Raw genomic sequence first — 27,105 nt, forward strand, 5'->3', positions numbered from 1 at the left:
TTCAAGAATAGCAACTGAATCTGGGAACAGTGATCTTTGTTGCTTTTTAATTTGCCCTAATCCCATCCCCTTCCCCCAGCTCCATGGAGGTTTTGAAAACCAGTAGCCTTTCAACTATGGTAGCTGTGAAAAACAGCCTAATAGCAATCGGAAGGGGATGATGGATCTGGAGCTCCCCCAAAGCCCCATCCCCAAAGAATCATCACCGTGTGACCTGTCTGGCAACTTGCCGAAAAGCTCCATTCTTAGGGCTTGTCTTTATTTGACCCCACTCAAAGCTCACTCTGAACAGCCCAATCCCTAGGGTGTTTGTCAAAAAAAAAAAAAAAAAGGAGGGGGGCAACAGAGCTGCTGAGGTGACATTACCAGTTGGGGCTAACAAGAGGCTGACCAGAAAACCAGAAAACAATAAAAGACTGAAAAGGAAAAGCAAGGGGATATGGGGATTTGAAAAACTTCCACATATTCCTGGGAATTTAAAGGTCGCATGCATATGCAGGGCTGAATACATACCCAGGAAGACCTGAAAAGACCCTAATATTGCCTTTTACTGGTAAGATATGGCTCAATTTGAAGCTGCACAAGCAGGAAGTGAAGGTTATACACCATAAGCATATGGGATTTATCCCAGGTTTGCAAGGTTGGTTAAACATCTGAAAATCAATATAATATACCTTTTTAATGGAATAAGAGAGAAAAAGACGTATGGTCACTTCAAAACACAGAAAAAGCATTTGACAAAACCCAATAATCTTTCATGATAAAAAGACTTAAACTAGAAACAGAATTGAACTTCCTCCAGCTGATAAAGATCATCTACAAAAACCCACAGCTAAAATCATATTTAATGATCAGGAACAAGACAAGGATGTCCACTCTCGCCACTTCTATTCAAAATTGTCTTGGATGTTCTATCCGGGGCAATTCGGCAAGAAATAAAAGACATCCCATTTGGAAAGGAAGAAGTCAAACTGTATTCACAGATGACATGACCCTATATAAAGTCCCAAAGGATCCACATATAAAAATATTACAGTTAATAAACAAATTCAGCAAAGTCGCAAGGTATAAGATCAACACACAAAAATGGATTGTGTTTCTATACACCAGCAACGAACAATCTGAAAAGGAACTTAAGAAAAACAAATCATTTTGTAATAGCATCCAAACCAACCAACCAACCTAGGAAATAAATTTAACCAAGGAGGTGGAAGACTTGTACACCGAAAACTATAAAACCTTGTTGAAAGAAATTAAAGGGGGCACCTGGGTGGCTCCGTTGGTTAAGCACCTCCCTTCGGCTCAGGTCATGATCCCAGGGTCCTGGGATCCAGCCCCTCGTCTGGCTCCCTGCTCCTCAGGAAGCCTGCTTCTCCCTTTCCCTCTGCCTCCGCTCCCCCTGCTTGTGCTCTCTCACTCCCTCTGTGTCAAATAATTTTTGTTTTTTTAAAGGAAGAAACTAAAGACCTAAATAAATGGGAAGACACCCTGTGTACATGGATCCTTGTACATATACAAAACATCCTAAGGACATGTACTTAATGTTGTTAAGATGGCAATATTACCCAAAGCAATCTACAGAGTCTGTGCAATCCCATTAGCCTTTTTTGCAGAAACAGAAAAGCTGATCCTCAAATTCACATGGAATTGCAAGAGGCCCTGAATAGCCAAAACAATCCTGAAAAAGAACACAGTTGGAGAACTTACACTTCCTGAGTTCAAAACTTAATACAAACAATAGTGATCAAACAGTGTAGTATTGGCACAAGGACAGATATACAGACAAATGGAATAGCATTTAAAGTCCAGAAATCAAGTTTCTATCCTGGAACCATGGCCCAGTTTGTCCATAACCTTGCAGAGAAGGCCCTGGTGCTAGTGGAAACTGCTGTAACTTACCCAAAGCCTCAGTGGGCTGATGGGCAGATTGGCCGCATTTTGGCACTATGCCAAGGTTGAGCTGGTTCTTCCAACCCCTGCTGAGATCCCTACAGCTATTCAGAGCTTGAAAAAAATAGTCAAGAGTGCTCAGATGGGTAGTTTCAAACAGTTCACAGTTAAGGAAACTCTGCTGAATGGCTTGGTGGCCACTGAGGTGTGGATGTGATTTTATGTCAGGGAGATCATAAACAAGCGAGGCATCACTGGCATAATGTTTGAAGATCAATCTTTTTTTTTTTTCTTTAAGATTTTATTTATTTGACAGAGAGAGACACAGCGAGAGAGGGAACACAAGCAGGGGGAGTGGGAGCGGGAGAAGCAGGCTTTCTGCGGAGCAGGGAGACCAATGTGGGGCTCGATCCCAGGACCCTGAGATCAGGACCTGAGCTGAAGGCAGATGCTTAACGACTGAGCCACCCAGGCACCCCTGAAGATCAATCTTTAACATGTTTATATTTTGTTTATTATTTGAGTGTTCTTGGATCATTTGTGATCAGGCTGGTATTTTTTTTTTTTTTTAAAGATTATTTGTTTATTTGACAGAGAGAGAGGGAGAGAGCCCAAGCAGGGGGAGCAGCAGAGGGAGAGGGAGAGCAGGCTCCCCGCTGAGCAGGGAGCCCCGACACTGGGCTTGATCCCAGGGATCGTGACCTGAGCCAAAGGCAGACACTTAACCAACTGAGCCACCCAGGCGCCCCCGGTCAATTGATTTTCCAAAAAAGGTGCCAAGTCAATTCAATGGGAAAACAGTCTTTTCAACAAATGGTGCTGGAAATACGGATAGCCACAAGCCAAAAAGTGCATTCAGACACCTCACACCATCTACAAAAATTAACTCAAATTGGGTCAAATATAAGAGCTAAAACCCTTCACTTAGTGTTTTTTTTAGATTCATCCATTTTGGGGGCACCTGGGTGGCTCAGTTGGTTGAGTGTCGAACTCTTGGTTTGGGCTCAGGTCTTGATCTCAAGGTCATGAGTTCAAGCCCTGCATTGGACTCCATGTTGGGCGCCAAGCCTACTTAAAAAAATAATTTAAAAAAACCCCCAACACTAAGTGAAAGAAGCCAGAGAGTAAGACCACATATTGTATGATTCCGCTTATATGAAATGTCCAGAATAACAAGTCCATAGAAAAAGTAGATTAGTCGTTGCCTGGGGCTGGGGGAAGAGTTGATTGGGAGGTGACTGCTAACAGGTATTGGGTTTCTTTTTGGGTGAAAATGTTCTGGAATTAGTGGTGATGGTTGCCCAATTAAATGAGTATACCAAAACCACTGAATTTATAGCATGTGAATTTTATTTCTTTAAAGATTTTATTGGGGGGCGCCTGGGTGGCTCAGTTGGTTAAGCGACTGCCTTCGGCTCAGGTCATGATCCTGGAGTCCCGGGATCGAGCCCCGCATTGGGCTCCCTGCTCAGCAGGGAGTCTGCTTCTCCCTCTGACCCTCCTCCCTCTCATGCTCTCTGTCTCTCATTCTCTCTTGCAAATAAACCTTAAAAAAAAAAAAAAAAAGTAAAGATTTTATTGGGGTGCCTAAGTGGCTCAGTTGTTAAGCGTCTGCCTTCGGCTCAGGTCATGATCCCAGGGTCCTGGGATCGAGCCCCGCATCGGGCTCCCTGCTCCGTGGGAAGCCTGCTTCTCCCTCTCCCACTCTCCCTGCTTGTGTTCCCTCTCTCGCTGTGTCTCTGTCAAATAAATAAATAAAACCTTTAAAATAAATAAATAAATAAATAAATAAAGTATGTGAATTATATCTCAATAAAGCTTTTTTTTTTTTTTTTAAAGGTCTGGCATATTCAAGAAATAAAGGTCAGTGTAGTTGGAGAACAGTGAGTGGTAGGAGATAGTTTATTCACTCAAAAATATATATTGTATGCTCACCGTATGTTCTAGACATTGTGGATATAGTATTAAACAAAAATCTTTGTTCTTATGTGCTTAAAATAGCTAACTAGCACTTATATAGCATTTATTAAATATGGGACTTTGTACTTACCATGTGTATATCAACTCAATTTTCCTACCACCTCTATACCAGTATTACCTCCACGTCACAGAGAGCACAAAGATGTGAAACCCACATAAGGTTCTGCAGTCAGAGCCAGGCTGTGTGGCGTCAGAAGCTGGGCTTTTAACCTTGAACTATTCTGGCCAAACTGCATTATAACTGGACCAAAAGAGGAAGGAGCTGACCAGGCCACAGTAGGGCACTCAGAATTTATCCTTTGTGCAAAGGGATGCTATTAAAGAGTTCGGAGCAGGGGTGCCTGGGTGGCTCAGTCGGTTGGGTGGCTGCCCTCAGCTCAGGTCATGATCCCAGGTTCCTGGGATCGAGCCCCACATGGGGCTCCCTGCTCCGCGGGAGGCCTGCTTCTCCCTCTCCCGCTCCCGCTCCCCCTGCTTGTACTCTCTCTGTCAAACAATAAAGTCTTTAAAAATAGATAAATAAATAAATGTTTAAAAATAAATAAATAAAGGGTTCAGAGCAGGGGATGACTTGTAAGGATGCGTCCCCATTAGGAATATGTATGGTATTCCAGGTAAGAAGATGGGTCAGGTCTGGTAAGGTCTTCATTTAATCTTTCCAGTTCTGTGAGGTGGGTTTTGGTGGCCCCATTTCACAGATGAGGGAGAAAGTTAGGTATCTGGAAGCTTTGAAGGCCTCAGAGCTAGTGCTGTCTCTGTGAACTTGGTTCAGCTAAATTTCTGAAGCCAGGTCCTACAGTTGGTTATTGACTGGCACCTTCAACTCATGCAATGAGGTAGAGAATGCGCCTGTTTTATAAATGAAGTAACTGAGGCTGGGAGAGCCAGAACCTGGTCTGTTCGACCGAGGTCTTTACTCTATAGAGTTTCTGCAGTAGCCCATGTGCCCCACGCTCCCCACCCACCTTCCTGAGGCCTTTCTAGAATACATATTTGGTTGTGTGGCACTTAGACTAAAAATGTTCTAGTGGCATATTACTATTTAGATAATTAATGTTCCATGACAAGGAATCTGGAACCCTCCAGTTCCCAAATTGTCCATGCTCTATCCTTGGTTTCTCAGTCCACTGGCAAACTTCTAATTTTTCCAGACCAAACTGGTGTTGCTCATCAGATCCTTTCCCATCTAGCAAGCCAAATGCCTTCTTGTCAGTGTTGCCACAGAATCTTTTAATGTGACTTGAGCAGACCGTAACTGACAGAGCACCATCTCTTTTCTGCTTCTAGCTCCTGGCCCCAGGAGAGGACCTGGGACCAGGGAAGCACCGAACAAGGCAGGGGCTGAGGCTTTACCGCATCACTGAAACTGCAGGTGTGGATCTGGCCTCCTTAGGGAGAGTACAGAATCAGCACTACGGAGAGTGGCCTCCTTAGGAGAGTACAGAATCAGCACTACGGAGAGTGGCGGAAGTGTCTGTCCTTAGTCCTTCCCACACACCACTCAACAGATTGATTTTTCCCTCTTTCTTTATTGTTAGACACAATGTATAAACACGTAAAACAGAAAACAGCAGGGATCCTCTTGAGCCTGAAAAACCAGCAAGGAAGAGATCCCAGAGACTTTTTTTTTAAGTACAAGACATAGTGCCTGAACCAAGGGCATGGAAGGCAGGCCAGAGCCAGCAGAGCTGGACTAAAGGCTCCTTCCCTCTCCCCAGAGCCAGGATAACCCCACAGAGCACCCCACCAGCAGCCAGTCCATACAGGCAGAAGGCCACCCAAGGGAAAACTCTATACCAGAGAGTCTTCCCCTCCTGGAGAGAAGGTAACACCCTTCCCATCCTCTTTCTTCCCATTCTTGCACCCTTGAGGGCTACAACTGAGGAAAAGGAAAGTAGTGTCCCATGTCACTCTGACCCCCTCCCCAGCTGCCTCGGGCCCCCATACTTGGCATTTACCAAAGCCTGTCCCAGCTCAGACCCTGACTAGTCCCACCCGGCGCCCAAAGTTTGCTGGGGAGGGATGGAGAGTGGAAGAGGCTGGTGTGAAACCAAACAGATCTTTTATTTGCAGTCGTCACTGGGGCCGTTTCTTGTTGCTTATTTGTTTGCTGGCCTGCTCTTCCAGCTGCATGGCCAGGCGCAAGGCCTTGATGACATCTGGAAGGAAGGGGTTGGGGGGGCACTGTGGGTCAGCGGGGGTCTCAGAGGCCCCTTTCCCTCAGGGCAGAGGCCCCATCCTCCAGCCATACCCACCTCGCAGGGCTGAGAAGTGCTTGGCTTGCTGGACCAAGGCAGACTCTGCCTTGTTCACGAAGGTCTCCAGGTCATAGTCCGGCTGCTCGGTCATCTCAGAGAGCTCCAGCCAGCCTGGCCCTTGCTGTGGTGACACGGGAGAACCTTGTCAGTTCAAAAATGGTCAAACCAACTTAGCAAACCCTTCCTGCTCCCCTACCACCTGCAATGCAGACAACGTGCACGAGCTGCCCATTCCTTTGGCCACAGCCCACACTCTGCCTCCTGACCTCCTCGCGCAGAAATCTTCAACTGAATCCATCCTTTGTCCTGCCTCTAACTTGTCCCTCTCCCCGGGTCAAATGAACGTCACAATCTGTCTTGAGACCACGCCAGAAATGGGAGCAGCAACTTTATTCTTTTACCCTGCTTGTCCCCAGATCCTACCAATTTTGCCCCTCAAATGGCACCTGAATCTCATGTCCTCACTCCAGTCCCATGGTGGCCATGGCCACACTCTGTCTAGGCACCAACACCTCTCTTGAACTCTTAATAATCTCCTAACTGCTCTTAACTTCGAAGTGCCTCTACTCATGCTCTCCCACATTCCCAAACCAGGCTCCACACTGCACCTAAAGCTCTGATAAGACCATGTCATCTGATCCGACCACACTCCGCTTTACTTCCTTCAAAGGCATCCACTGCCCTTTCGACCAAGTCCAGGCCTTGGGAGTGAACCATGGGCCCTCTAGCTGACCTGGCCATGGCCTTAACTCCATCATCTGCTCACTCTTTTTGCTTTGGTCAGAGTGAATCTCTCATTCTTCCTGAAAGTACCATGGCCTTTCACACATTTGTACCCCTGAGCACTCCAGAGAGGGAGGACAGGCTTAAGCGCTTACTCTTCATGTGCCCTCCTCAGTTCAGAGTGGCCCAAGCTCCTTTCTGTGCTGCACCCTGAGCGCCCCCCTGGCAGAGGGCACTCTCGGGCCTCCCCTCCCCCTGCAGCAGGAGTCACAGCAGCACCAGCACCCAACACCTACCACACACTAACTGCATGCTGTGCACTGCTTTAAAAGCGTATCACTTAATCCTCAGACACAACCACCCTGTCTTGCCCATTTTAGAGATGAAGAAACTGAGGCCTAGTGATGATAAATGACTTTCATAAGGAAACTTATAAATAGAAGAGTCGGGATTGATCTAGTCTTATTTTAGGGCGTACTATCCATACCTCATGTTTTTGGTCTTTGGTTTCAGCACAGCGGTTGACATACAGAAAGTACTCACCAAACACTCGCTGAATAAACAAGCCAAGGTCTCTGCATATAAATCACTCTCCAAAACCTCAATCAGGAGCATAGAGGAGAGACACTAGCTCTGGCTAGGAAGATGGAGGAGAAAGGCTGTGTGGGCCAGGCTGGAGAAGGGGGTATGTTAATTAGTTGTTCTAGAACAGCTAGATGAATAGGTAGAGAACGAAGGAATGCTAGGTAGAGGCCTGCCTCTTGCCATCCCTATCTGAAGACTTGTGGGAGCAAAGCCCAGGTCACGTTCAAAGAATGGTGCTAAGCACCACCGAGGGGTTCTGCTAGTATGGATATCCAATCCCTCCCTAGCCAAGGCCAGCTCCTCACTTGTATAATCTCCTTGAGCTCCTCCACGGCCCTTTCCTCCAACTCCCTGATCTGAGACATGGCTTCATTAAAACTGGACATCTGGGAAGATAGTTCCTCCTCTTCCTTGGAGAACTGAAGGGGCCAAAAGGAGAGGTACAGCAGTATGGTCTAGTCCCGACCTCAGCAGGCCACATTTCCGTTCTGCCTGGCCCCACCCCCACGCCTTACATTGCCTGTGATCAGGGACCCATGAGAGCTGGCTTCCACCTCTTCTGTTTCCATCTGAGTTGGCTGCTCCCCACTGGACCCACTGTGGGGGCTCAGCTCCTTGACCCTGAGGAAACAAGAAGGTCTCAGAGCCCACAGGAGCCTCCTTGGCACTTGCAAGACTGCAGCACCACTCAGACCATGAGGCTCAAGGGGAGAAGCAGCTTTGACTTTGGCCTAGAGGACCCATGTTGGCTCTCGACCAAGGCCTGAAGGGGACTGGGACAGACCATCTAGCATCATGTCTGAACTCCCAAGTCTCAGATTCACTGAGTCACAGAAGAATATACAGTAGGCACTGAGACTCCAGAGCTCCCTCCCTCTTCTTTTCCTCCCTCCTGCACCCCTCTCCCCATCCCACTGGTCATGGGTACCAGTACCTGTCTGCATATCTTAGTGTGTTTAAAGTATATTCACAGGAGCTTATGCCTGGTGAGATCATGGCAATCTGCAAAAGGGGGAAACAGGCAGTTAAGGGTTGAAGATCACAGGGTAAGTGCACTAGACCTCCTCCTGCTGGAGACTGCCAGGAACTATCTATTTGAGCTGCTGACACCCACACAGTATTGAAGCAGGAAGCTAATAATTAAGCACCCATTCTGTGCCAGGCAACTTGCCCCATGGGCACCGAAAATTAATGCACCTTGAAAATGGGTTCCTGGTGCATCTGGTTATCCCCTCTGTTGCTTTAGCACTTTATTGATCCTCTCACCAAGGTCATATTTTAAGGAGCGGTGGCTCCTGCTGGAACCTTCTATTCAGCTGGGCTCAGGAATGATGGTTTAGAGCTTAGTCAGATATTCCCACCTTCCCTAGTAGGCTGGGAAGAGGAGATTCCTTGGAGGGGAAGAAGGGCAGACCCTAGCTAGCAGGGCTTGTAGATAAAATAAGGGGACAAAAATCATTTAAGGCATAGCCCTTTCCTATCTGCAAAGCTGGGAGCCAACAAACCTGAAGGAAGCCATAGAGGAGATGAGAATTTCCCCCTCCTGCTTTCCCATAGCCCTCCTTCTGATTTCTGGGACCCCATTCCACCAGGTAAGGGAGCATGGACCATCCCCAAACCAAGAGCTGCCCAGACAGTAAAGCGAGCATATCCTTTCCTTCCCTCTTGAATAGGCAAAGAGGAACTTGGTACTAAAAGGCCAGGTGGGGGCGGGGTGGCGACTGGGGGGTACAGTCAGTTGAGCATCCGACTCTTGATTTGGGCTTATGTCCTGATCTCAGGGTCCTGGGATTGAGCCCCATGCTGGGCTCTGCACTTGGCGAGGAGTCTGCTCGAGGATTCTCTCTCTCCCTCTCCCTATGCCCCTACCTTGCTCGTGCGTGCACGTGCTCTCTCTAACAATTAAATAAATCTTTAAAATAAGTAAGTGAGGGCGCCTGGGTGGCTCAGTCGTTAAGCGTCTGCCTTCAGCTCAGGTCATGATCCCAGAGTCCTGGGATCGAGTCCCACATCGGGCTCCCTGCTCGGCAGGAAGCCTGCTTCTCCCTCTCCCACTCCCCCTGCTTGTGTTCCTGCTCTCACTGTCTCTCTCTGTCAAATAAATAAAATCTTTAAAAAAAATAAAAAAATAAAAAAATAAAATAAGTGAATAAATAAAAGGCAGCAGGGGATGCCCGGTCAAGATCGTCTGGAAACCCAGGTGGCCAGGGGCGCCAAACCTGCCCACAGACAGGACTCAGGGTCTTTCTATACCACCTCCAAAGTGACCCTACTCACCATGCAGGTCCTTGAGTTCTCCCCGATAAAGGAGTCCCTCAGCACCTGTGTCAGCTTGCTCTCTCGAAACGGGGTGTGAGCCTTGTTCTGTCCCAGGGCCCTGATGCACTCCTGTGGGAGAGCAGGAGCCACAGTGGTCCCTTCCTTCCTTCTGGGCCGCCCACTCCCTCCCTCCCTCCACCAGGAGCCCTCCAGGCCAACCACCTCTGTCTAGGCCCTGCTACCTTCAGAGCCAGGAGGCTCTTGTTGATTTCTGCACCTTCCATGCGGGTCTGCCGGTCAGCACTGGAAGTGTCCGCACCTCTCTCATTCCCTGCCAGATCCACCAAAGAGAACTTGCCATGCACTCTCCCTTTGGCTCGAAGAAGAATCTGGAAGCAGGCATGGGAGCGGGAAGAGTTGGAGTTGGCAAATGTCTGCCCAGAGGTCCTGTGTCAAAGGAGAGCAAAGAAAGGCTATGAGCCTCTGAGGTTACCAGCCACTGTGGCTCCCCAGAGTTCAAGCACCCCACTCCACAACACTAAGTTCTCTGGTACAAGGGGCACAAGTCAGGACTCGGAGCAGTCCTGTGTCTTCTTGTCCGGACTTCTGTTTTGTCCTCCGTGGGCAGCAGCTCTCCCTCCAGCTCCGGACCTAGCAAGTTTTCCTGGCAGTGAAAGTACTGGATTCTGTGCTAGGACCTTAGCCAGACCCGACGGTCCAACAGCACATGGGGAAGGAGTGGCCTGTGTTGCAGGGCCCAGGGGGAGAAGGAAGGGTTGTCATGAATCACTTGTCAAAGCTTGAGGGCCCTGAGGAGGGCAGCCCGTTCCCTGGGCCTCCATAAGCCACCCAGCACCCCACTGCACCATGCCTGGTGGCAGAGCACTTCCCTAACTCTATAGAGGAGCTAGGACCCCATCACTTCCAGCCTAGAACATACCCAGAGATCCTGTCTCCTACCACAGAGGGAGAGAAGAGCAAAGAAAAACCTAGAGAAGTCAGGAAGTATGCTTTGGGGTAAGAGCCTGGAAATAAAGTCTGCCTTTCGGGGGGAGGGGAAGCGCCTGAGTGGCTCAGTCGGTTAAGAGTCTGCCTTCAGCTCAGGCTCAGGTCATGATCCCAGGGTCCTGGGATCGAGTCCCACATCAGGCTCCCTGCTCAGCAGGGAGCCTGCTTCTCCCTCTCCCTCTGGCACTCCCCCTGCTTGTGCTCTGTCAAATAAATAAATAAAATCTTAAAAAAAAAAAAAAAGTCTACTTTGGTTAGATTTAAGACACTTTGACTCGCTCCTGATGAGCCTCTGGCCTGGGGTCATCTGCCCTATTTAGAGTCCTTAACGCAGGGGCCCTCACAGCCCTCACCAAGCTGCAGAGAGCGGCACTCTGTGGAAACGTCATTGGGCTTAGAGCGAGGGTCTGTCACCTGAACCAGGGATTGGGGGGGCCCTTCCCATCACCAGAACTCTGACCTGCAGGCACTGCCTATGTCGATCATCTTGATGACATCGTCGGCACAGCTAACCAGATGCTCCTGTAGCCCCACCACCTGCACCTGCTGCTTGCCATCTTCCAGCACACGCAGCTTGGCTTTCTTGTTGAGCAGGTCGAACAGCTGTGCCAGGCAGGGGAACAAGGCTAAGGCTGTCAGGGGCCGGGCACCCCACCCGACACCCCCATCCTTCAGGGCCTGTCCCAGCTTAGAGAAGGCTGGCAGCAAGGAAGGCAGAGAAGCTAAGCCGGGTTCAGGGCAGTACCCCTGAAAGCCGAGTCGGGCTGCCTCAGTGTGCTCTGACTCTTACTTTGCTAGCTATGGGAGCCTAGACCCGTACCCAACAGCTCCGGGCTTATTCCTCATCTGCAGAATAATGACGGTAATACTTCCTCAGAGGTTACTGTAGTGAACGAATGAGTTGAGACATGTGCTTTAGCACACGATACCATATCAATAATCCACATTAGCTATAATTATTATTATTATCCTTGAGAGCCTGCTCTGGGGAAGGCAACTCTGCAAAAGCATGGAGTGTAGAGAGAGAGGGTACAGAGTATAAGGGGTGGAGGAGAGAGTGAAAGAGAAGATGAACAGAGAATGAACGTACACAATCAGGGGAAGAGTAGAAAGGCTATAAAGGAGGTGGGTCAAGGGAGGGCAGGGCACACACAAGGCAAGCTGCCCATGTGAGAGGGGGCCCTGAGGAGTATTGCTGCCCTACTTGTTGAGCTTGGGCCCCATCTCAGCATCAGATGAAATCTCCCACACATGTCCGGGCAGAGCAGCCCATCAAAGGCTTGACGGCCCACAGGTTGTTTGGTTTCTACAATTTCTAGCCAACCTCAAGGATTTAGAAAGTTCAGGGGCCCCAACAGTATAAATAGGGGGCTCCTTGCCAGCTAGCTACCTTTCCATTATAGATCTCGAAGAATGTCACATAGACTTCCAGGCCCAGGTTCCGGTAGCGGGGCTGATTCTTCAGGAGGAAGACATCTCGGGCTATGGAGAGAGCCTGGATTAAGTAAGCAGCCTGGCTTTCTGTGCCCAACCCCGCTGCGGCAGAACACATACTTACAGGCCATGGCATAGATCCCTTTGGATGCTTTCTGGGCTCTCCCAGAGAGGTCTCCGCCCATGGTCTGCAAGGGAAGGGGTGGAGGACGGTGGTACATACAGGGCCTTGGGCCTAGGCCAGAGCACCACTGGCTTCATTGCCGCACCAAGGCCGAGACGCTGCCCCCGCAGAGGCGTGTGGCCCTAGGGTATCTGCTGATGGAGTGTCTGTGCCAACGGCACTTTCTGCAAGAAGCTCACCGGCTTCCTTTTCAGGGACCCGGTGAGATACCATGGGCAGGTCTGCTCCCAGCCAGGCCTGAATACTCACATGTGTCTTGCCACTTCCCGTCTGGCCATATGCAAAACAGGTTGCTTTTCCCCCTTCAAAGATGGTCTGGACCAGTGGCCTTGCTGTGAACCTAGGAGAAAGGATAGGAGAGAGTATTTATCTCTCCCTAAAATGTGCTTCCTAGAATGTGGTCCTGTTGGCTCTTTCATTGCAGAACTCCTGGGGTCTTCAATTCCTCCTTCCAAGCACTAGCACTCCTCTCCTGCAAAGTGGTCCTACCGGACCCCAGCCCCACTAATAAATTTGAAATCCTTCCAACCAACTGGGGAGGGCTGGACTGACCTGCCAAGAGTAAGCAGGTGGCCTTCACTCTAATTGAGCCACCAGCCCTCCCTCCAACCCTGGAGACCCAAGGTGAAACCCTGAGCTTAGTAGCTGACCGCCAGCATAAGAAACACTACAAAGATCAGCGGAAACCCTCTAAAGTAGGACCTTAAAATATTTTAGGCTTTGTGGGCCACATAGGTATCTCTCATTTTTTAAGGTCTTATTTTTAAGTAATCTCTATGCCCAACGGCAGGTTATAAACTCATAACCCTGAGATCAAGAGTTGCATGCTCCACCAACTGAGCTAGCCAGGCGCCCAGCTGTCACATTAAAAAAAAAAAAAAAAGATCCTTTAAAAACATAGAAACTATTCATTCTTAGTTTGAGAGCCCTTTTTATAAAAAGGGATTGTGAGCCAAATTTGGTCCATGGGCTGTAGTTTGTCATCCTCTGGTCTGGAGCAGTCCTGATAATAGAACTTTCTGTGATGGAGCGCCTGGGTGGCTCAGTCGGTTAAGCATCTGACTGTTGGTTTCAGCTCAGATCATGATCTCAGGGTCAGGAGATGGAGCCCCACGTTGGGCTCTGCACTCAGCGGGGATTCTGCTTGAAAGATTCTCTCCCTTTGCCCATGTGCATGCTCTCTCACTCTCTCCCTAAAATAAATACATAAATCTTAAAAAAAATAAATAAATAAATAAAAGAACTTTCTGTGATAATAGAAATGCTCTCTACTGTGCTAATAGCAGCCGAGGCCACATATGGCTATTAAGCACTTAAAATGTGGCTAATATGACTAAAGAATTGAATTCTAGGACGCCTGGCTGGCTCAGTTGGTAGAGCATGCGACTCTTGATCTCAGAGTCATGAGTTTAAACCAAAAAAAAAAAAAAAGAAGAAGAAGAACTGAATTCTTAATTTTATTTTTTATTTAAATAGCTACATGATGGAGTGCCTGGCTGGCTCAGTCAATGGCGCATTTGACTCTTGATCTTGGGGGTTGTGAGTTTGAGCCCCACCTTGGGTGTAGCGATTACTTAAAAATAAAAATCTAAAAAAACGGAACAAGAACTAAAGACTACATGAGGCTTGTGGGTGCTGTATTAGACAAAGCAATCCCAGTGTGTGCAGAGTCTGCTAAGCTTAGTGGGTAACAGAGTGGCTGCATAAGATACTGAAAGAACCCCTACAGCCTGCCCAGCCCAGCCTCAGCAGAGTGCAATGCGTTAATACCTCACTTATGAGCCATTCAAGGATGGGCTGCTAAAGATGCAAAATGGGATATGACAAGCCCAAGCTGGGCCTTCCTGGTGCCTGGGAATTGGAGTCGGAGTCAAGGCTGTAGTCAGAGCCGGAGCCAGCTCTGTGACGGCTGATCCAAAGAAAATATGAGATCAGGAAGGTCTCAGAGTTCAGTGTGGCTGTGAGTAGTGTTATCACAATGTCCCGCATGGAAAAGAGGAAGGCTGGGAGAAGGGGAAAAAAAAAGGCAAGAGACTAACCTGTAGACAACTTCATTTGAAACTGTTTCATCAAATGCAAAGTCAAAGCAGAAGGCTTGGTTCTCCAGATACTTTGTTAAGTCCACTTTTAACTTGGGCTCGTGGACCAAGAGGAGACACTTGCTGGGAACGGAAATCACATCAATTTCTTTCTTGGCCAATTCTGCAGAAGGAGAGTATTTCAGGGGATGATTCCTGGACACGGAGGATGTCAGTCCAGAGCCTCCTTCTGACTGATCAGGGCTTACCTTGTTTATTCAGTGGGCGTTTCCTCACACAGACACATATCCTGTGCTCTTCGATCTTCAAGAGGATGAGAGAAGGCAACCAGCCAGTGAAAGGTCAGAGTAGTATTGAAAGAACCCCTCCTCTTCCAGTCCCGTGTCTGGCCCACTCAGGGGCCAGGACCTGACACTAGGACCCCTGCCTCCGCTCTGCTCTAGAGCACAGCAGACAGCTCTGAATTTCCTTCCCAGTTTCCTCACTCTGCTGCCTACAGGTTTCAGTGCTACCTGCATGGTTATTAGTAAGGATCTAGCCAACCTATGCAAGTGAGGAGGGTGGGAGTTTTGGAGATCAGACTCTCCCATCCAGCCTTACTAGCTCTAGCCCACCAAAGGGTACTGAAAATTCCTCAAGGGTGAGTGGAGGTTCCTGTAGGGTCTCACTCTCCTAAAGGGGAAATTTGTCTCTCAATTGTACACCTACTCAGGAAGGAGAGGTAGAAGCCCTTTGGGCTTACTTACAGGATCAGTCACAGTAAGCGGATGACATTCCAAAGTGGTCCGAAATTCTTTAATCATCCGGGCGAATTCCCAGTTTGGAAAGCTGCTGTCATACTCCTGTTTGGGACAAGGGCGAAAAAGGACAGATGGCTGACATGCCGACATATAAGTGCTCTCAGAGCTCAGTGCTAAGCAGCAACAGCTCTTTACATGCATATAGCCCTTCAGTTGACAAAGCCCCCCCAGTCTTAACTTCCTCCCACCCTGGCTCTAGGCTGAGAACTCACGAACAAAGCCCTGAAGATGGAGACAGGCAGGGGTTGCCTAGGCATGTACCAAACCACTCTAGGAACTAGGGCCAGAGCCACTCTCCCCTTTTAGGAGCCCAGCAGGTTGAGATTCCCAAGAGCAATGAACCCAATTGAGAGGAAGTGCTCCAAACTGGAACTCCATTGCAGCACTTCCCCCGCCCCCGCCAACACAACCGGGGGGGCTGGGCAGGGAAGCAACTCTGCCCAGTAGCTCCGTTGCCACCACACATATTGGTCAGCATGAAATATTCCTCACCCGAAGGCTTCAGAAACTATCTGACTTATTTCTTCTCTGAGTCCTGAGAAACCAGTTAAATGTCCTAGATATCAGAACTGGAGCCTCAGAAATGCTGGGGCCCAACTGTATCTCTGTTGCTGGTGAGGGTGCAGGACATCTGTCTCAAAACCCTTGACCTAAGAAAAGTACCTGTGCTCGCTTTATTCTCATTTCGGAGTTCTGGGCCCTCTTCTCTTCTCTCTTGTTCTTCATTTTTTCCATTTCCTTCACAATACAGGATTTCCTCCGAACTGTGGGGAGCAGGGGAAAGGAAGCCCACTATTACTTGTCTAGGCCAGCCGGCCTACTCTTCAGCTGCTGTACTGAGTCCTGGGCCTTTCCTAGACCTTTTTTTTAAACGACCACATGCAAGGAGAGGCAGCAACAGATGTGACTGTTGGGAGGGCCAAGCCCGCAAAGTAAAGACTTGCACAAGCACTCTAGGCCTAACCCAAGCTCTCTCCATGCCTCTGTGGCATTTTCTCACAATCAGAAGAGGAGATACCATCCCTGATTGATCTTGATGGTCATTCTGGTTTATCTTTCAGGTGTCGGCCAAGACTTGAGCTGTGACAACAACTCAACTACATCCGAGGGCTCCTGTCAGCTAGTGGGGACAGGGTCACCTCTTGTGAAAGACTGATGCCAAAGACACAGGAAAACATGCCCCCATGTGACAAACATGGTTTGAACTCAGGTGCCAAAGCAGGCCAGGTTTGGGACAGATGGAACAACCTGTCCTGCACCAGGAGCAGGAGAGCAGACAGCTCGGCACATCTACCTGAGTTCACAGGGTTTGCAGAAGAGCTGCCTCGGATGGAATGGACTTGCTCTTCCACTTCCTCGCTGACCATCGTCAATGGTATTTCAGCCACTGCCGGGCAGGAGGGCCTAGGGGGGCCAGCTGTGGGGGAACAAGAGTCACTGGCGAAGCAGGCAGGCATACCAGAGCTGTGCTCCTCTGAGCCCTAGCAGGTCATGTGCCAGGACAGGTGCAACCGACTGCAGCTCAGCAAGGGCTCAGGCTCCCACCGTGTGATCAGAGCTTGGGCTTTTCCCTTCACCTCAGCCCACACCCTGAGCCCAGTCAGTCTCTCTACGAGGGCTGGCTCCTGGGATCAAAATTCTTGGGAGGGTGGGGTGCTTGGCTGGCTCAGTCAGTAGACAGTACAACTCTTGATGTCAGGGTTGTAAGTCTGAGCCCCATGTTGGGTGTAGAGATTACTTAAAAATAAAATCTTTAAGGGGCGCCTGGGTGGCTCAGTTGGTTGAATGTCCAACTCTTGATTTCGGCTCAGGTTGTGGTCTCAGGGTGGTGAGACTGAGCCCCACTTGAGGGGAGTCTGCTTGAGATTCTCTCTCTCCCTCTCCTTCTTCCCCCACCCCCCTGCTTTCTCTCTTTCTCTGTCTCTAAAATAAATAAATAAATCTTTAAAAAATAAAATCTTTAGGGTGCCTGGGTGGCTCAGTTGGTTAAGCGACTGCCTTCGGCTCAGGTCATGATCCTGGAGTCCCGGGATCGAGTCCCGCATCGGGCTCCCTGCTCGGCGGGGAGTCTGCTTCGTCCTCTGACCCTATCCCCTCTCATGTGTTCTCTCTCTCTTTCTCTCTCATTCTCTAATAAATAAAATCTTAAAAAAAAAAAAAAACAACAACTAAAAAAAAAAAATATATGTGTGTGTATATATATCTGAAAGGGTATGTAAATAGCTCAGTATGGACTTCACCACAAAGGAAAAGCCTTTAAAGGCCTGAAGACTTTAGGCTTGACCCAAGCCTGGGTTCTCAGGCCAGGGCTTTCTACTCATTTGGAAGAAAAGCCAGGATTTTCTGACTTCTCCAAAGCCTTGGATCCTGGATGGCTAACAGGAGCAGACAGAAAAGCCAGGAATAACAGGAAACTGAGTGGAACACCTGGGTGGCTCAGTCAGTTAAGTGTCTGCCTTTGGCTCCGGTCATGATCCGAGGGTCCTGGGACCAAGCCCCGCATCAGGCTCCTTGTTCAGCAGGGAGCCTGCTTCTTCCTCTACCTGTCTGTCTCTCTCTCTCTGATAAACAAATAAAATCTTAAAAAAACAAAAAACAAAACCAGGAACCTGAGCCACAACTAAACATACTGATTCAACCCAGAAAGGTACATCCCATGATAACTCATTACTTCCCATACCTGGTTGTGACCCTTTTATTTACCTTCATTTTATTAGAGCTGAATTTGACATATAAGACGTAATGACTATTTATCTTACAAAATCTGCACCTGCTTTATCTAATAAAAGTTAGCAACTAAAAATATTTTTAGGGTTTTTTTTAAAGATTTTTATTTATTTGAGAGACAGCATGACTACGGGCAGTGGGAGAAGGAGAAGCAGACTCCCCACTGAGAAGGGAGCCCGACATGGGGCTCAGTTCCAGGACGCTGGATCACGACCTGAGCCGAAGGCAGACGCTTAAACAACTGAGCCACACAGGTGCCCTTAAAAATATTTTAAAATTCCACTTATACAAAGTCCAAAGTTAATTTATGCTATCAGAAGTCAAGATTATAGGTACCCTTAGGGGCTTAGGAACTGTCGGGAGCTTGAGGGGGGCTGTTGGGTTGCTAGTAATGCTCTGTTTGATCTGGGTGTTAGTTACATGAGTGTGTTCAGTTTGTGAACTATATACTCAATGATAATTTGCTTTTCTGTATATATATTATGTTTCAATAAAATTAAAAGAGTAAAATGAAATGATTTCCAAATAAGGGAGCGGGGGGCAGGGCGGGGGGGAGCACGCCAGAACAGACCTGAAGCCAGGGGAATGTAGGAATCTCAGGATATTCTAGAACAGGACAGGGCAATATATGAGGAGCTGTTCCAGAACCTCAAACAGGGAAAACAGATTCATTACTCACTGGGAGCTGAAAACTGCTTGCGGGAATTTGTAGACACTGGTAGCTCTACCTCCATATCATTCTCCTGAGTGGTAATGCGAACCTCTGAGACAGTAGACATTCGAGTGGAGCGGCTGCGGAGACCTGGAGAACCAAGGGCAGTGGCCAGTCAGTGCAGCGAGATCAGGAGGGCCAGTGGGGGCCACTGGGGGGCAACCCTCCAAGATTCTGTATAGGGTGAGACGGGTCCAGACCACCAGGAAAGGAGCCCACCAACTTTCCGTTCCTTCTACCCGAGGAAAAGGAAACATTAGAAAGGCCAAGTACTAGTGACCCCAAAACTAATCTGTTCGTTCTGCCCATCTGAGAGCTCCCAAGAGCAAGGACATCTCCCACAAGAGCATCTGTCTCAAGTAAATGGAGGGACCTTACAGCCAATCTGAAATCCTTTCTGAAGAGGCAGACCTAATCTCTGAGAAAAAGTATTATTAAACCTTAACTGCAGTGACACCTACCACTGTACAATCTTCCCATATTTCAAAACAACACTGTAAGGTAAATATCAGTGTTCCCATATGGTGGAAGGGGGGAACGAAGGCTCAGAGAAATTAAGTGACCTGCCCATTGTCACTCAGTCAGTAAGTGTTGGAGCCAGGATGGGAACCCAAGACTGTCAAGATTCCAAACGCTGGGCTCTTCCCACTGCTCCAGGATGCTCTACAGAGCCAGGCCTGGGCCACATCATCGGATCACTACATCAGCAGGGTCAGTTACATTGATTTTCTGGAATCTTAGAAGAATGCTTAAGTGAGAGAAACAACTGAGTTGTATTTGAATTCTTGTTAACTTCTACCCATTTATATAGTTACCCTCCATAAGAGAGAAACAATTCATCACCTACGAAATAAGTCAGAAACTTGGAAATAGAACACCCGGTGTAACATAGGCAAACACCAACTTGTACTGAATTTCTGAGTCTCCTAAGTCTACGTTGATCTGATGGCTCTATATAATCCATGTCTTTCATTAAGAGCATAGATTATTGGGCGCCTGGGTGGCTCAGTTGGTTAAGCGACTGCCTTCAGCTCAGGTCATGATCCTGGAGTTCTGGGATCGAGTCCCGCATCAGGCTCCCTGCTCAGCAGGGAGTCTGCTTCTCCCTCTGACCCTCCCCCCTCTCATGCTCTCTCTCTGTCTCATTCTTTCTCTCTCAAATAAATAAATAAAATCTTTAAAAAAAAAAAAAAGCATAGATTATCATCATTTTCCTATTTCCTAAAAGATTTGTCATCTTGTGTTTCATTTCTTTTTTTTTTTTAAAGATTTTATTTATTTATTTGAGAGAGAGAGAATGAGAGACAGATAGCAAGAGAGGGAAGAGGGTCAGAGGGAGAAGCAGACCCCCCGCTGAGCACGGAGCCCGATGTGGGACTCGATCCCGGGACTCCAGGATCATGACCTGAGCTGAAGGCAGTCGCTTAACCAACTGAGCCACCCAGGCACCCTTGTGTTTCATTTCTACTGCTGAATAGCATGTACCCGTATTAGGATTTTTTTCATTGACGGGGCTGGGGCAATGTCCTCTGAGGACAGGCATATGCAGTAAGACCATTCCAATTTCTCTTGCAGGTCCTTACAGTATAGCTAGCAAGAGGGCCAGCACCCCACCACTCAGGCCCAGCCCAAGCTTGCAATTACACCACCTTCCACCTGGGATCCCCCCAACCTGAAGGTCCAGGCAAGTGGTTTCTGGGCCCCTGTGGTAGTTGGACCACGTCAGGGCAGTGATCACCCCTGGTTGGGACAGGCCACACAGGCTTCGAGGGATAGCTGGCTCTGAGTCATAAGTTGGATTTCTTGGGCAATTTGCACCTACAGCCACCCCACCCCCTATAGCTACAGACTATTGTAGTCAGAGTTGGTGTACTCGGACTACTTCCGTGGAGAAAGCCCAACCTTCTCCTAGACTTCAAGGCAATGCTATTATTCTTCCCATCCCACCCCACCCCTGATCTCCATAGCACCATCGACTATACTTCCAAATAGCCCAGACCTAGTTTTTCTCTGGGCCTGCTCACCACCTCACTCCAAGGCACACTGTTCCCTTGAGGAAAGAAAACAAGCCCATGAGTGGCTGCTTATTGCTCTGGATTCTATGGGAAAGGCTTCTAGGCCAATTGGCAAATTTCCCAAATATATCAGGTCCTTGGGAGGTTGGCCTAAGGGCTGGATTCTTTTTTTTTTTTTTTTTTTAAAGCAGTACGATTGAAGTACAAAAAGCTGTAGGTATTTATTCAACTTGCTGTGTCCGGAGATAAAGTAAACACCCATGAAACTATCATAATAATCAATGCCATAAACTTACCCATCACTTCCTAAGGTCTGTTTCTGCTCCCTTTGTTTTGTATTTTGTTTGTTTTTATTTTGTTGTTAATATAAGATCTACCCTCATAGTAAAATTTTAAGTATACAATACAGTGCTGGTAATCACAGACCAGATGTTATACATGAGATCTCCAGAACTTATTTCCCAGAAGTGAAGTTTCCCATGAAACTTGTACTCTTTGACTAAAATCTCCCTATTTCTACCTCCCTGTAGGTTGGATTCTTCCTCACTAAGATGCTTGGAAGACAGCACAGGACTCAGCCCACACCTGCTAAAGTGGAGCAATGAGTCTATGTCACAACTTCCTGTGCCCCAGGAACATTATCCCAGGCACAAACCCCATGATGACAAGCCAAGAGAAATCCATTTACCTTCCTTCGGAGCAGGAATTTTGGAGTTGACTGATCTGCGTTTTTGTTTCTGAAAAACAGAACAAACCATCACAATAAATGGTTCCTAACAATATTCAAGGACCTATCTTAGGTCCATGTGTTATGCTGAAGTCCTAGGAAGTCCCAGAAAATCAGCAAAAGCCAACAAGCCAAGCAGATCATCTGGGGCACTGGTTCGGCTGGATGACAAGCACCTACCTGGACCGTTACATTCTCTTGCAGGGGCAGATTATCCTTTGGGTGTAAGGGAAGAAGTTGTAAAAGTTCTGGGTTTATTGCGGCCACATCATCAAAATCAATCTGCAAAGAGCAAGTAAAAAGTTTTAGTGGAACAACATAGCTTCTTCAATCCAATTGCATCTCTGCAACCAAGGCTACCCCCAAATTCAGAATTTACCAACTTTAAGTTCCACCAAGTACTAATAACTATAAACAAATAGTCATTAGTCATGGTTTACCATCTAGATGGATATTGGTTCCTGATTGTCAAGCCAATGGTAGATGTCAGTGATGAGAACGAGGTAAAGAGGAGGGCAGACAGACAGGCAAACAGGTAGTCCACAGTAGAGCTAGGCCACTTGGCTCCCCTACTGTTCTGCTGGGCAGGGGGTCCTGCTGGGCACAGTCCCCTGAGCACCTCTTGATGGCTGACACGGAGGAGGAAATGAGTTCTAACTGTCCTGGAGATAGTCAAAATGGAGGGCCGTCCTGGATCTTATGGGCGGGGACAAGTTCCCGAGAGCTGCTACATAACCCTAAGTCTACCTACATTTTCTACTGGGCCCAGAAACTTCTTCCCCAGTCACGGCTTCCTGTTCATGCCTTCCCTACTTCCTGCTCATGTCTGTAATGAGGTCACAATTCTAGGTTTACATCACCAGAGTCCTGCAACCCTCTAGGAACAACTCAAACTTCATGAGCACGGTTCACAGCAGTTCACAACACAGTACCAACTTGGTTATCTGCATCTCAAAATGTTTCCAAGCTGAAGCATGTACTCCAGGGTGAAAGCTTCACCTCCTACATATGCAACCTATATTTATTAACTAGCTTATTCAAACATTTATTAGACGCAATTAAGGCAGTAGGGGGGAAAGTATTCAAAGATGAATGAAGACATATATTGCCCTTGCCTTCAGTTAGCTCATATTCTAATGGCAAAGTCATAAGCACAGAGGGCTAGAAACCAAGGCAGCACAGGATAATAGAATCACCGAATGCAAAACCTGGCAAGTACTTCGGGAACCACACTTTTGTCCCCGTTTCCTGGACAGCTACAGACCCTTCCTACATACTCCTGTTTCTGACACTTCAACCACAGAAAACAAACAACACAGGAGACCAATGATCTAACCCTAGTTCTGACATTAAGTAACTCTCACACTGATGATTCAGGGTGAACATCCCAGGAGGAGGAGTAAGAGTGACAGTGTGAAGGTAGCAAGGCACTAGGCATGGTCACAGAGTGGGGGCCGGACCCATCTGCCCCTGGCCCAGCATACTTTGGAAGAAGAGCGTATGGTACAAAGAAAAAGGTTGACTGGGGTCAGATCCTGAAAAGGCTTTGAATGCCTCACTAAGACGTTCAGACCTTTTTCCAAAGGCAGTATTGAGCTGGAGTGAGACCCTACAAGAGCTATATTTCTAAACAACAAAAACAAGCTAACAAACAAAAACCACAAGGAACTACTAATAGCTGGTTAAAAATAATTTTAGGAACCTCTTGACTCAAGGGCAGATAGTGTAAAGTATTCAATCCTTTTATTTCTCAAATATACCACCTAAAGATCTGCATACCTACCAGAAGGCACTATGCTAGGCAAGTCCTTTTCCTGTGTTATCACATTATGCTCCAGGAAAGGAGGTCCAGGTCTGTCTTATTCACCACAGGATGCCATCTGGCATTTTGAAACCAGTACAAAATTATCTGTTGAATAAATTCTCACGACAACCTTATGAGGTAGATACTATCATCCTCGCTTTTTGGTGAGGAGATTGAATTTCTAAGAAAGTTGAAAACGTGCCTCAGAATACAAGATAGTGGCAGAGCCAGACTAGAATCCAGGTTTTTATACTTCTAACCCGGTGAACTTTTTACCACACCACAATGCCTCTAAAACATAAATGCTTTAGTCACACCTCTTCTCTTCTCAAAATCTTTCCGAGGCTCCCCAACGCCTACAGAATAAAACCTTAAACATGTTAGTGCCAGAGATGAAGACCCTCTGTCCCCTTTTTCAACTGTCCAGCATCCTGAGCCTTCCACTGCCTGGAACAAGCTTCTTCACTAGTCCCTAGAAGGGCCATCTCACTGTTTCTGCTAAGCCTTCCCGTCCCACCCCCACCAGTCAAGCTCATCCTCAGTGAGTTACCACCTCTGAGCTGCTCTAGCAGTATTCATCTGTGCCATTTATCATAAGTTGCCTTCGGTTCTTTGGTGTTTCAGAAATACTTTTGTCTCCTCAACGGGATTATCAGTTTTGCTCCCCAAACTGTCATAGGTAGTTTGCACTCAGAAGCTAGGGTACATAAGCAAGGTTTTAGGATTCTGTGCAGTTTGTCTTCTACAAACACACCAGAAACTGTTGATTGCTTCAATTTAGACCAGGCCTGACTAAATAAAATCCTAAAGCATTCAAAGAGGACCGTGTTTAAGATTAGGGAGGACAAGGCAGCATCAGAAACAAGGCTCTCACAAGTTCCATTTCCACACAGATCTTTTTTTTTTTTTTTTTTTTTAAGTAATCTCTCTGCTCAACATGGGGCTAGAACTAGGACCCTGAGATCAAGAGTTGCTTGTTCTACCGACTCAGCCAGCCGGGCACCCCTTCACACAGATCTCTTAAGGAGGAAGGTGTTAAATGTGGTAGAGGCATTCTCACAGAACTTACCTCTTTGCCCTTTGTGGCGTCTCCTTCTATCCATTCCACTGAAACACAGGATTTCTCCAAGTTCACAGTCCTTACATTGGCACTGTGGATTATGCCTATGGTATGAAAAGTCCAGTTTACCCATCTTTTTCACTTTTAGAATCCCACAGAGACTCTAATGTGGAGTTGACCTGAAGGAAGCGACAGCTGCCTTTTTCTTTCTTTTTAACACTAGAAGATAATATAAACCTCCTGGCACCTCACCCTTAGAATATCCCACCATGAGGAAGGCAGGGAACAGGTCTTAAAACTGAGCTGCAGGGGCGCCTGGGTGGCTCAGTTGTTAAGCATCTGCCCTCAGCTCAGGTCATGATCCCAGGTTCCTGGGATCGAGCCCCGCATCAGGCTCCCTGCTCAGTGGGAAGCCTGCTTCTCCCTCTCCCACTCCCCCTGCTTGTGTTCCCTCTCTCGCTGTGTCTCTATCAAATAAACAAATAAAATATTTTTTAAAAAACTGAGCTGCAGGGGATAAGGATTCACCCCCCACTCAAAAGAGAGCCTACAGTGAGGTGAAGGTATGTCTGGGCAGAGAAGTCACTCTAGTCCTTCGGTACTGTTCCTCAACACGCACTGAGGCTCTAGTGCCCTCAGGTTTCCCTACCTCACTCCTGACATTATGTCTGACCATTCTCCTAATGACAGGGTATTAGACCTGCCAGAGATGCGGTAGCTGCTTAACCAAAAAAAGAGAACAGATTTGCACGCTCCTGTAGAGCAAGGATCTTTTCTGCCTGATTAACCCTGAATCCCAGTGCCTGACATACTGCAAGTGCGGAATATTTAGAGGAGAGTAAAGGGGCCAGGAAGCCGAGGTCCCTACCAAAGCAAGGCAATTTCAGGGGAGAACTCTGGAGGCGAAGTGAATCCAGCAACCCTAACTTCCCTAGGAGATCCACTGACTTGGAGGAGCCCCGCCCACATCCGAGGACAGGCAGGGGAACCACCGCCAGTGGAGGCCCCTGGACCTGGGCAGAAAAGACCGACGGCCGGTGCAGACACGCAGTCCAGGTGGAAGCGGGGGAATCCCCAACAGTGTCTCGACCCTGCTGTTTGCGGGGGGGGGAGCAGTAATTTCAGCCGTCTCACAGCCCACGGGTCCCCTTGACCTCGCGACCCCGCCCCTCACCATTACTGCGTTGGATCTTGATGCTGAGACCGGGAAACAGGCGGGCCTGAAGCGACGAGTCCATGGGCAGTCGCCGGGAAGAGAAACACGAAATGCAAAAAAAGCCACAGCTCCGCTAACCCTATCGAGTCTTAACGCCGCGCAAACCGCCGCAGTTTAAATCCCGCGCGCCAGCGTCTTTCATAACGTCATCACGCTGCCACCGGCCTCGCTTCCGCCAGTCCGCGGCGCCCTCCACAGCCTATTGGGATATGTAGTCTCGGGTCGGTTTTCCGGCGCCTAGGACCGCCCACCCGCCTGGCCACACCCCCGCGCGCTGGGCCTACTGGGAGCTTGGCAGTAGCCGGTGGGAAGTTTACTTTTCCCGACGTTACACGGAAGCTCGCTGTGCTGCAGGGTTCCCCAAAACTGAGAAATTCCAGAATGGTGTTTGAGACTGTGGGGTCCCTCAGACATCCCCACTTCTCCGGTTACTAGCTCAGTGACCTTGGGTAGTTTAGAAACTGGACTCGCGGTTTCCTTCTTTGCACAATGAGGCGCATGCTTTCTCCCTCACGGAGTTACTGCGAAATTTAAATGAGGAACTATGTTTAAAGTGCTTGGGAGACATTACCTGGACATTTATTGTCTTCCACGTGCTAGGCATGGTGCTGGGTGCTAAAGATAATAGTGAACAAGATACAGTTCTTGCCCTCCTTGACCTAACATTTCTTTTTTTTTTTTTTTTAAAGATTTTATGTATTTGTTTATTTGACAGAGACAGAGATAGCGAGAGCAGGAACACAAGCAGCGGGAGTGGGCGAGGGAGAGCAGGCTTCCCGCCGAGGAGGGAACCCGATGTGGGACTCGATCCCAGGACCCTGGGATCATGACCTGAGCCGAAGGCAGACGCTTAACGACTGAGCCACCCAGGCGCCCAACCTAACATTTCTAATGTGAGCAGGGAACACAAAGAAGCAACAAGTAAATTACAAATTGTGGTAAGTGCTCTGAGGGAAACTGAGATCTGAGATAGAAAATAATGGAGGAACCTACTTTAGATAAAGTGGCTAGGGAAGAAATCTTTGAAGAGATACCTAACCTGAGTCTAGAGAACAAGAAGGAACAAACTACGTCAAAATGGAGGGCAGGAAGGTGGGAGCATCCCAGATTAAGATCTGAGGACTGTGTGTGCAAAGACCCTGAGGCAGGAAAGAACTTGATCTTGTTTGAAGAACTGAAAGAAGCCACTGTGGCTGGAAAGCAAGAGGAGAGGGGTGAGAACACGTAGCATCTTCTAGCCCATAGTAAATAATTTTGGCTTTGATTGTAAAAGAAGTCTTTGAAGAATTTTAAGCAGAGGAGTGACAAGTTCTGAGTTACATTTGATTTTATGTCTATCAGGCTTGCTGATACGTGGACAACTGATTTGAAGAGGGAAGACTGGAAATGAGATCATTTAGCAGGCAAGAGATTATGCTGGCCTAGCCTGGGGAAGGGATAATGTAAATGCAGCTAAGAGAATGGCTTAAAGTTTGGGAGGTGATATGAATGGGTCTTGCCGAAGGGTTGGATATGGGGGTGAAAGAGAAGGGGTAATCGTGGTTGTTTCTGGCTAGAGCAACTGGGTAGGTAGATGATGAACTATTTCCTGAAATAGGGGAGTGAGGTTGTAAAGGAAACAGGTGTGTGTATGGGGGGTAAGTTTCATTTTGGTTATGTTGAGTATGAGATGTCTGCAAGACTT

The 27,105-nt window shown here is 47.9% G+C and overlaps 1 protein-coding gene and 1 pseudogene across 2 annotated transcripts; one reads left to right on the forward strand and one right to left on the reverse strand.

The window, feature by feature from the left end:
- Positions 1-1,833: 1,833 nt before the first annotated feature.
- Positions 1,834-5,859, forward strand: LOC118019601 (annotated as a pseudogene).
- On the reverse strand, positions 5,380-25,540 carry KIF2C (kinesin family member 2C). 2 transcript variants are annotated; one of them, XM_035018743.1, is made up of 21 exons: positions 25,380-25,519; positions 24,215-24,309; positions 21,522-21,623; positions 21,303-21,351; positions 18,567-18,689; positions 16,455-16,577; positions 15,824-15,924; positions 15,107-15,202; positions 14,609-14,663; positions 14,361-14,523; positions 12,571-12,661; positions 12,262-12,325; positions 12,094-12,185; positions 11,164-11,306; positions 9,938-10,142; positions 9,714-9,824; positions 8,371-8,438; positions 7,952-8,057; positions 7,742-7,855; positions 6,126-6,249; positions 5,380-6,029 (listed from the first exon to the last, which is right to left on the reverse strand). In XM_035018743.1, the coding sequence occupies exons 1-21, from the start codon at positions 25,441-25,443 to the stop codon at positions 5,947-5,949; spliced, it is 2,172 nt and encodes a 723-aa protein (XP_034874634.1). In that variant the 5' UTR covers positions 25,444-25,519; the 3' UTR covers positions 5,380-5,946. The 2 variants fall into 2 exon arrangements, with proteins under 2 accessions (XP_034874634.1, XP_034874635.1); XM_035018744.1 differs by lacking the exon at positions 16,455-16,577 and having other exon boundaries at positions 25,380-25,540.
- Positions 25,541-27,105: the final 1,565 nt, after the last annotated feature.

This window comes from Mirounga leonina, unplaced genomic scaffold (assembly GCF_011800145.1).
Source record: "Mirounga leonina isolate KUSES-001 unplaced genomic scaffold, KU_Mleo_1.0 Mir_173, whole genome shotgun sequence".
Taxonomy (NCBI): domain Eukaryota; kingdom Metazoa; phylum Chordata; class Mammalia; order Carnivora; family Phocidae; genus Mirounga; species Mirounga leonina.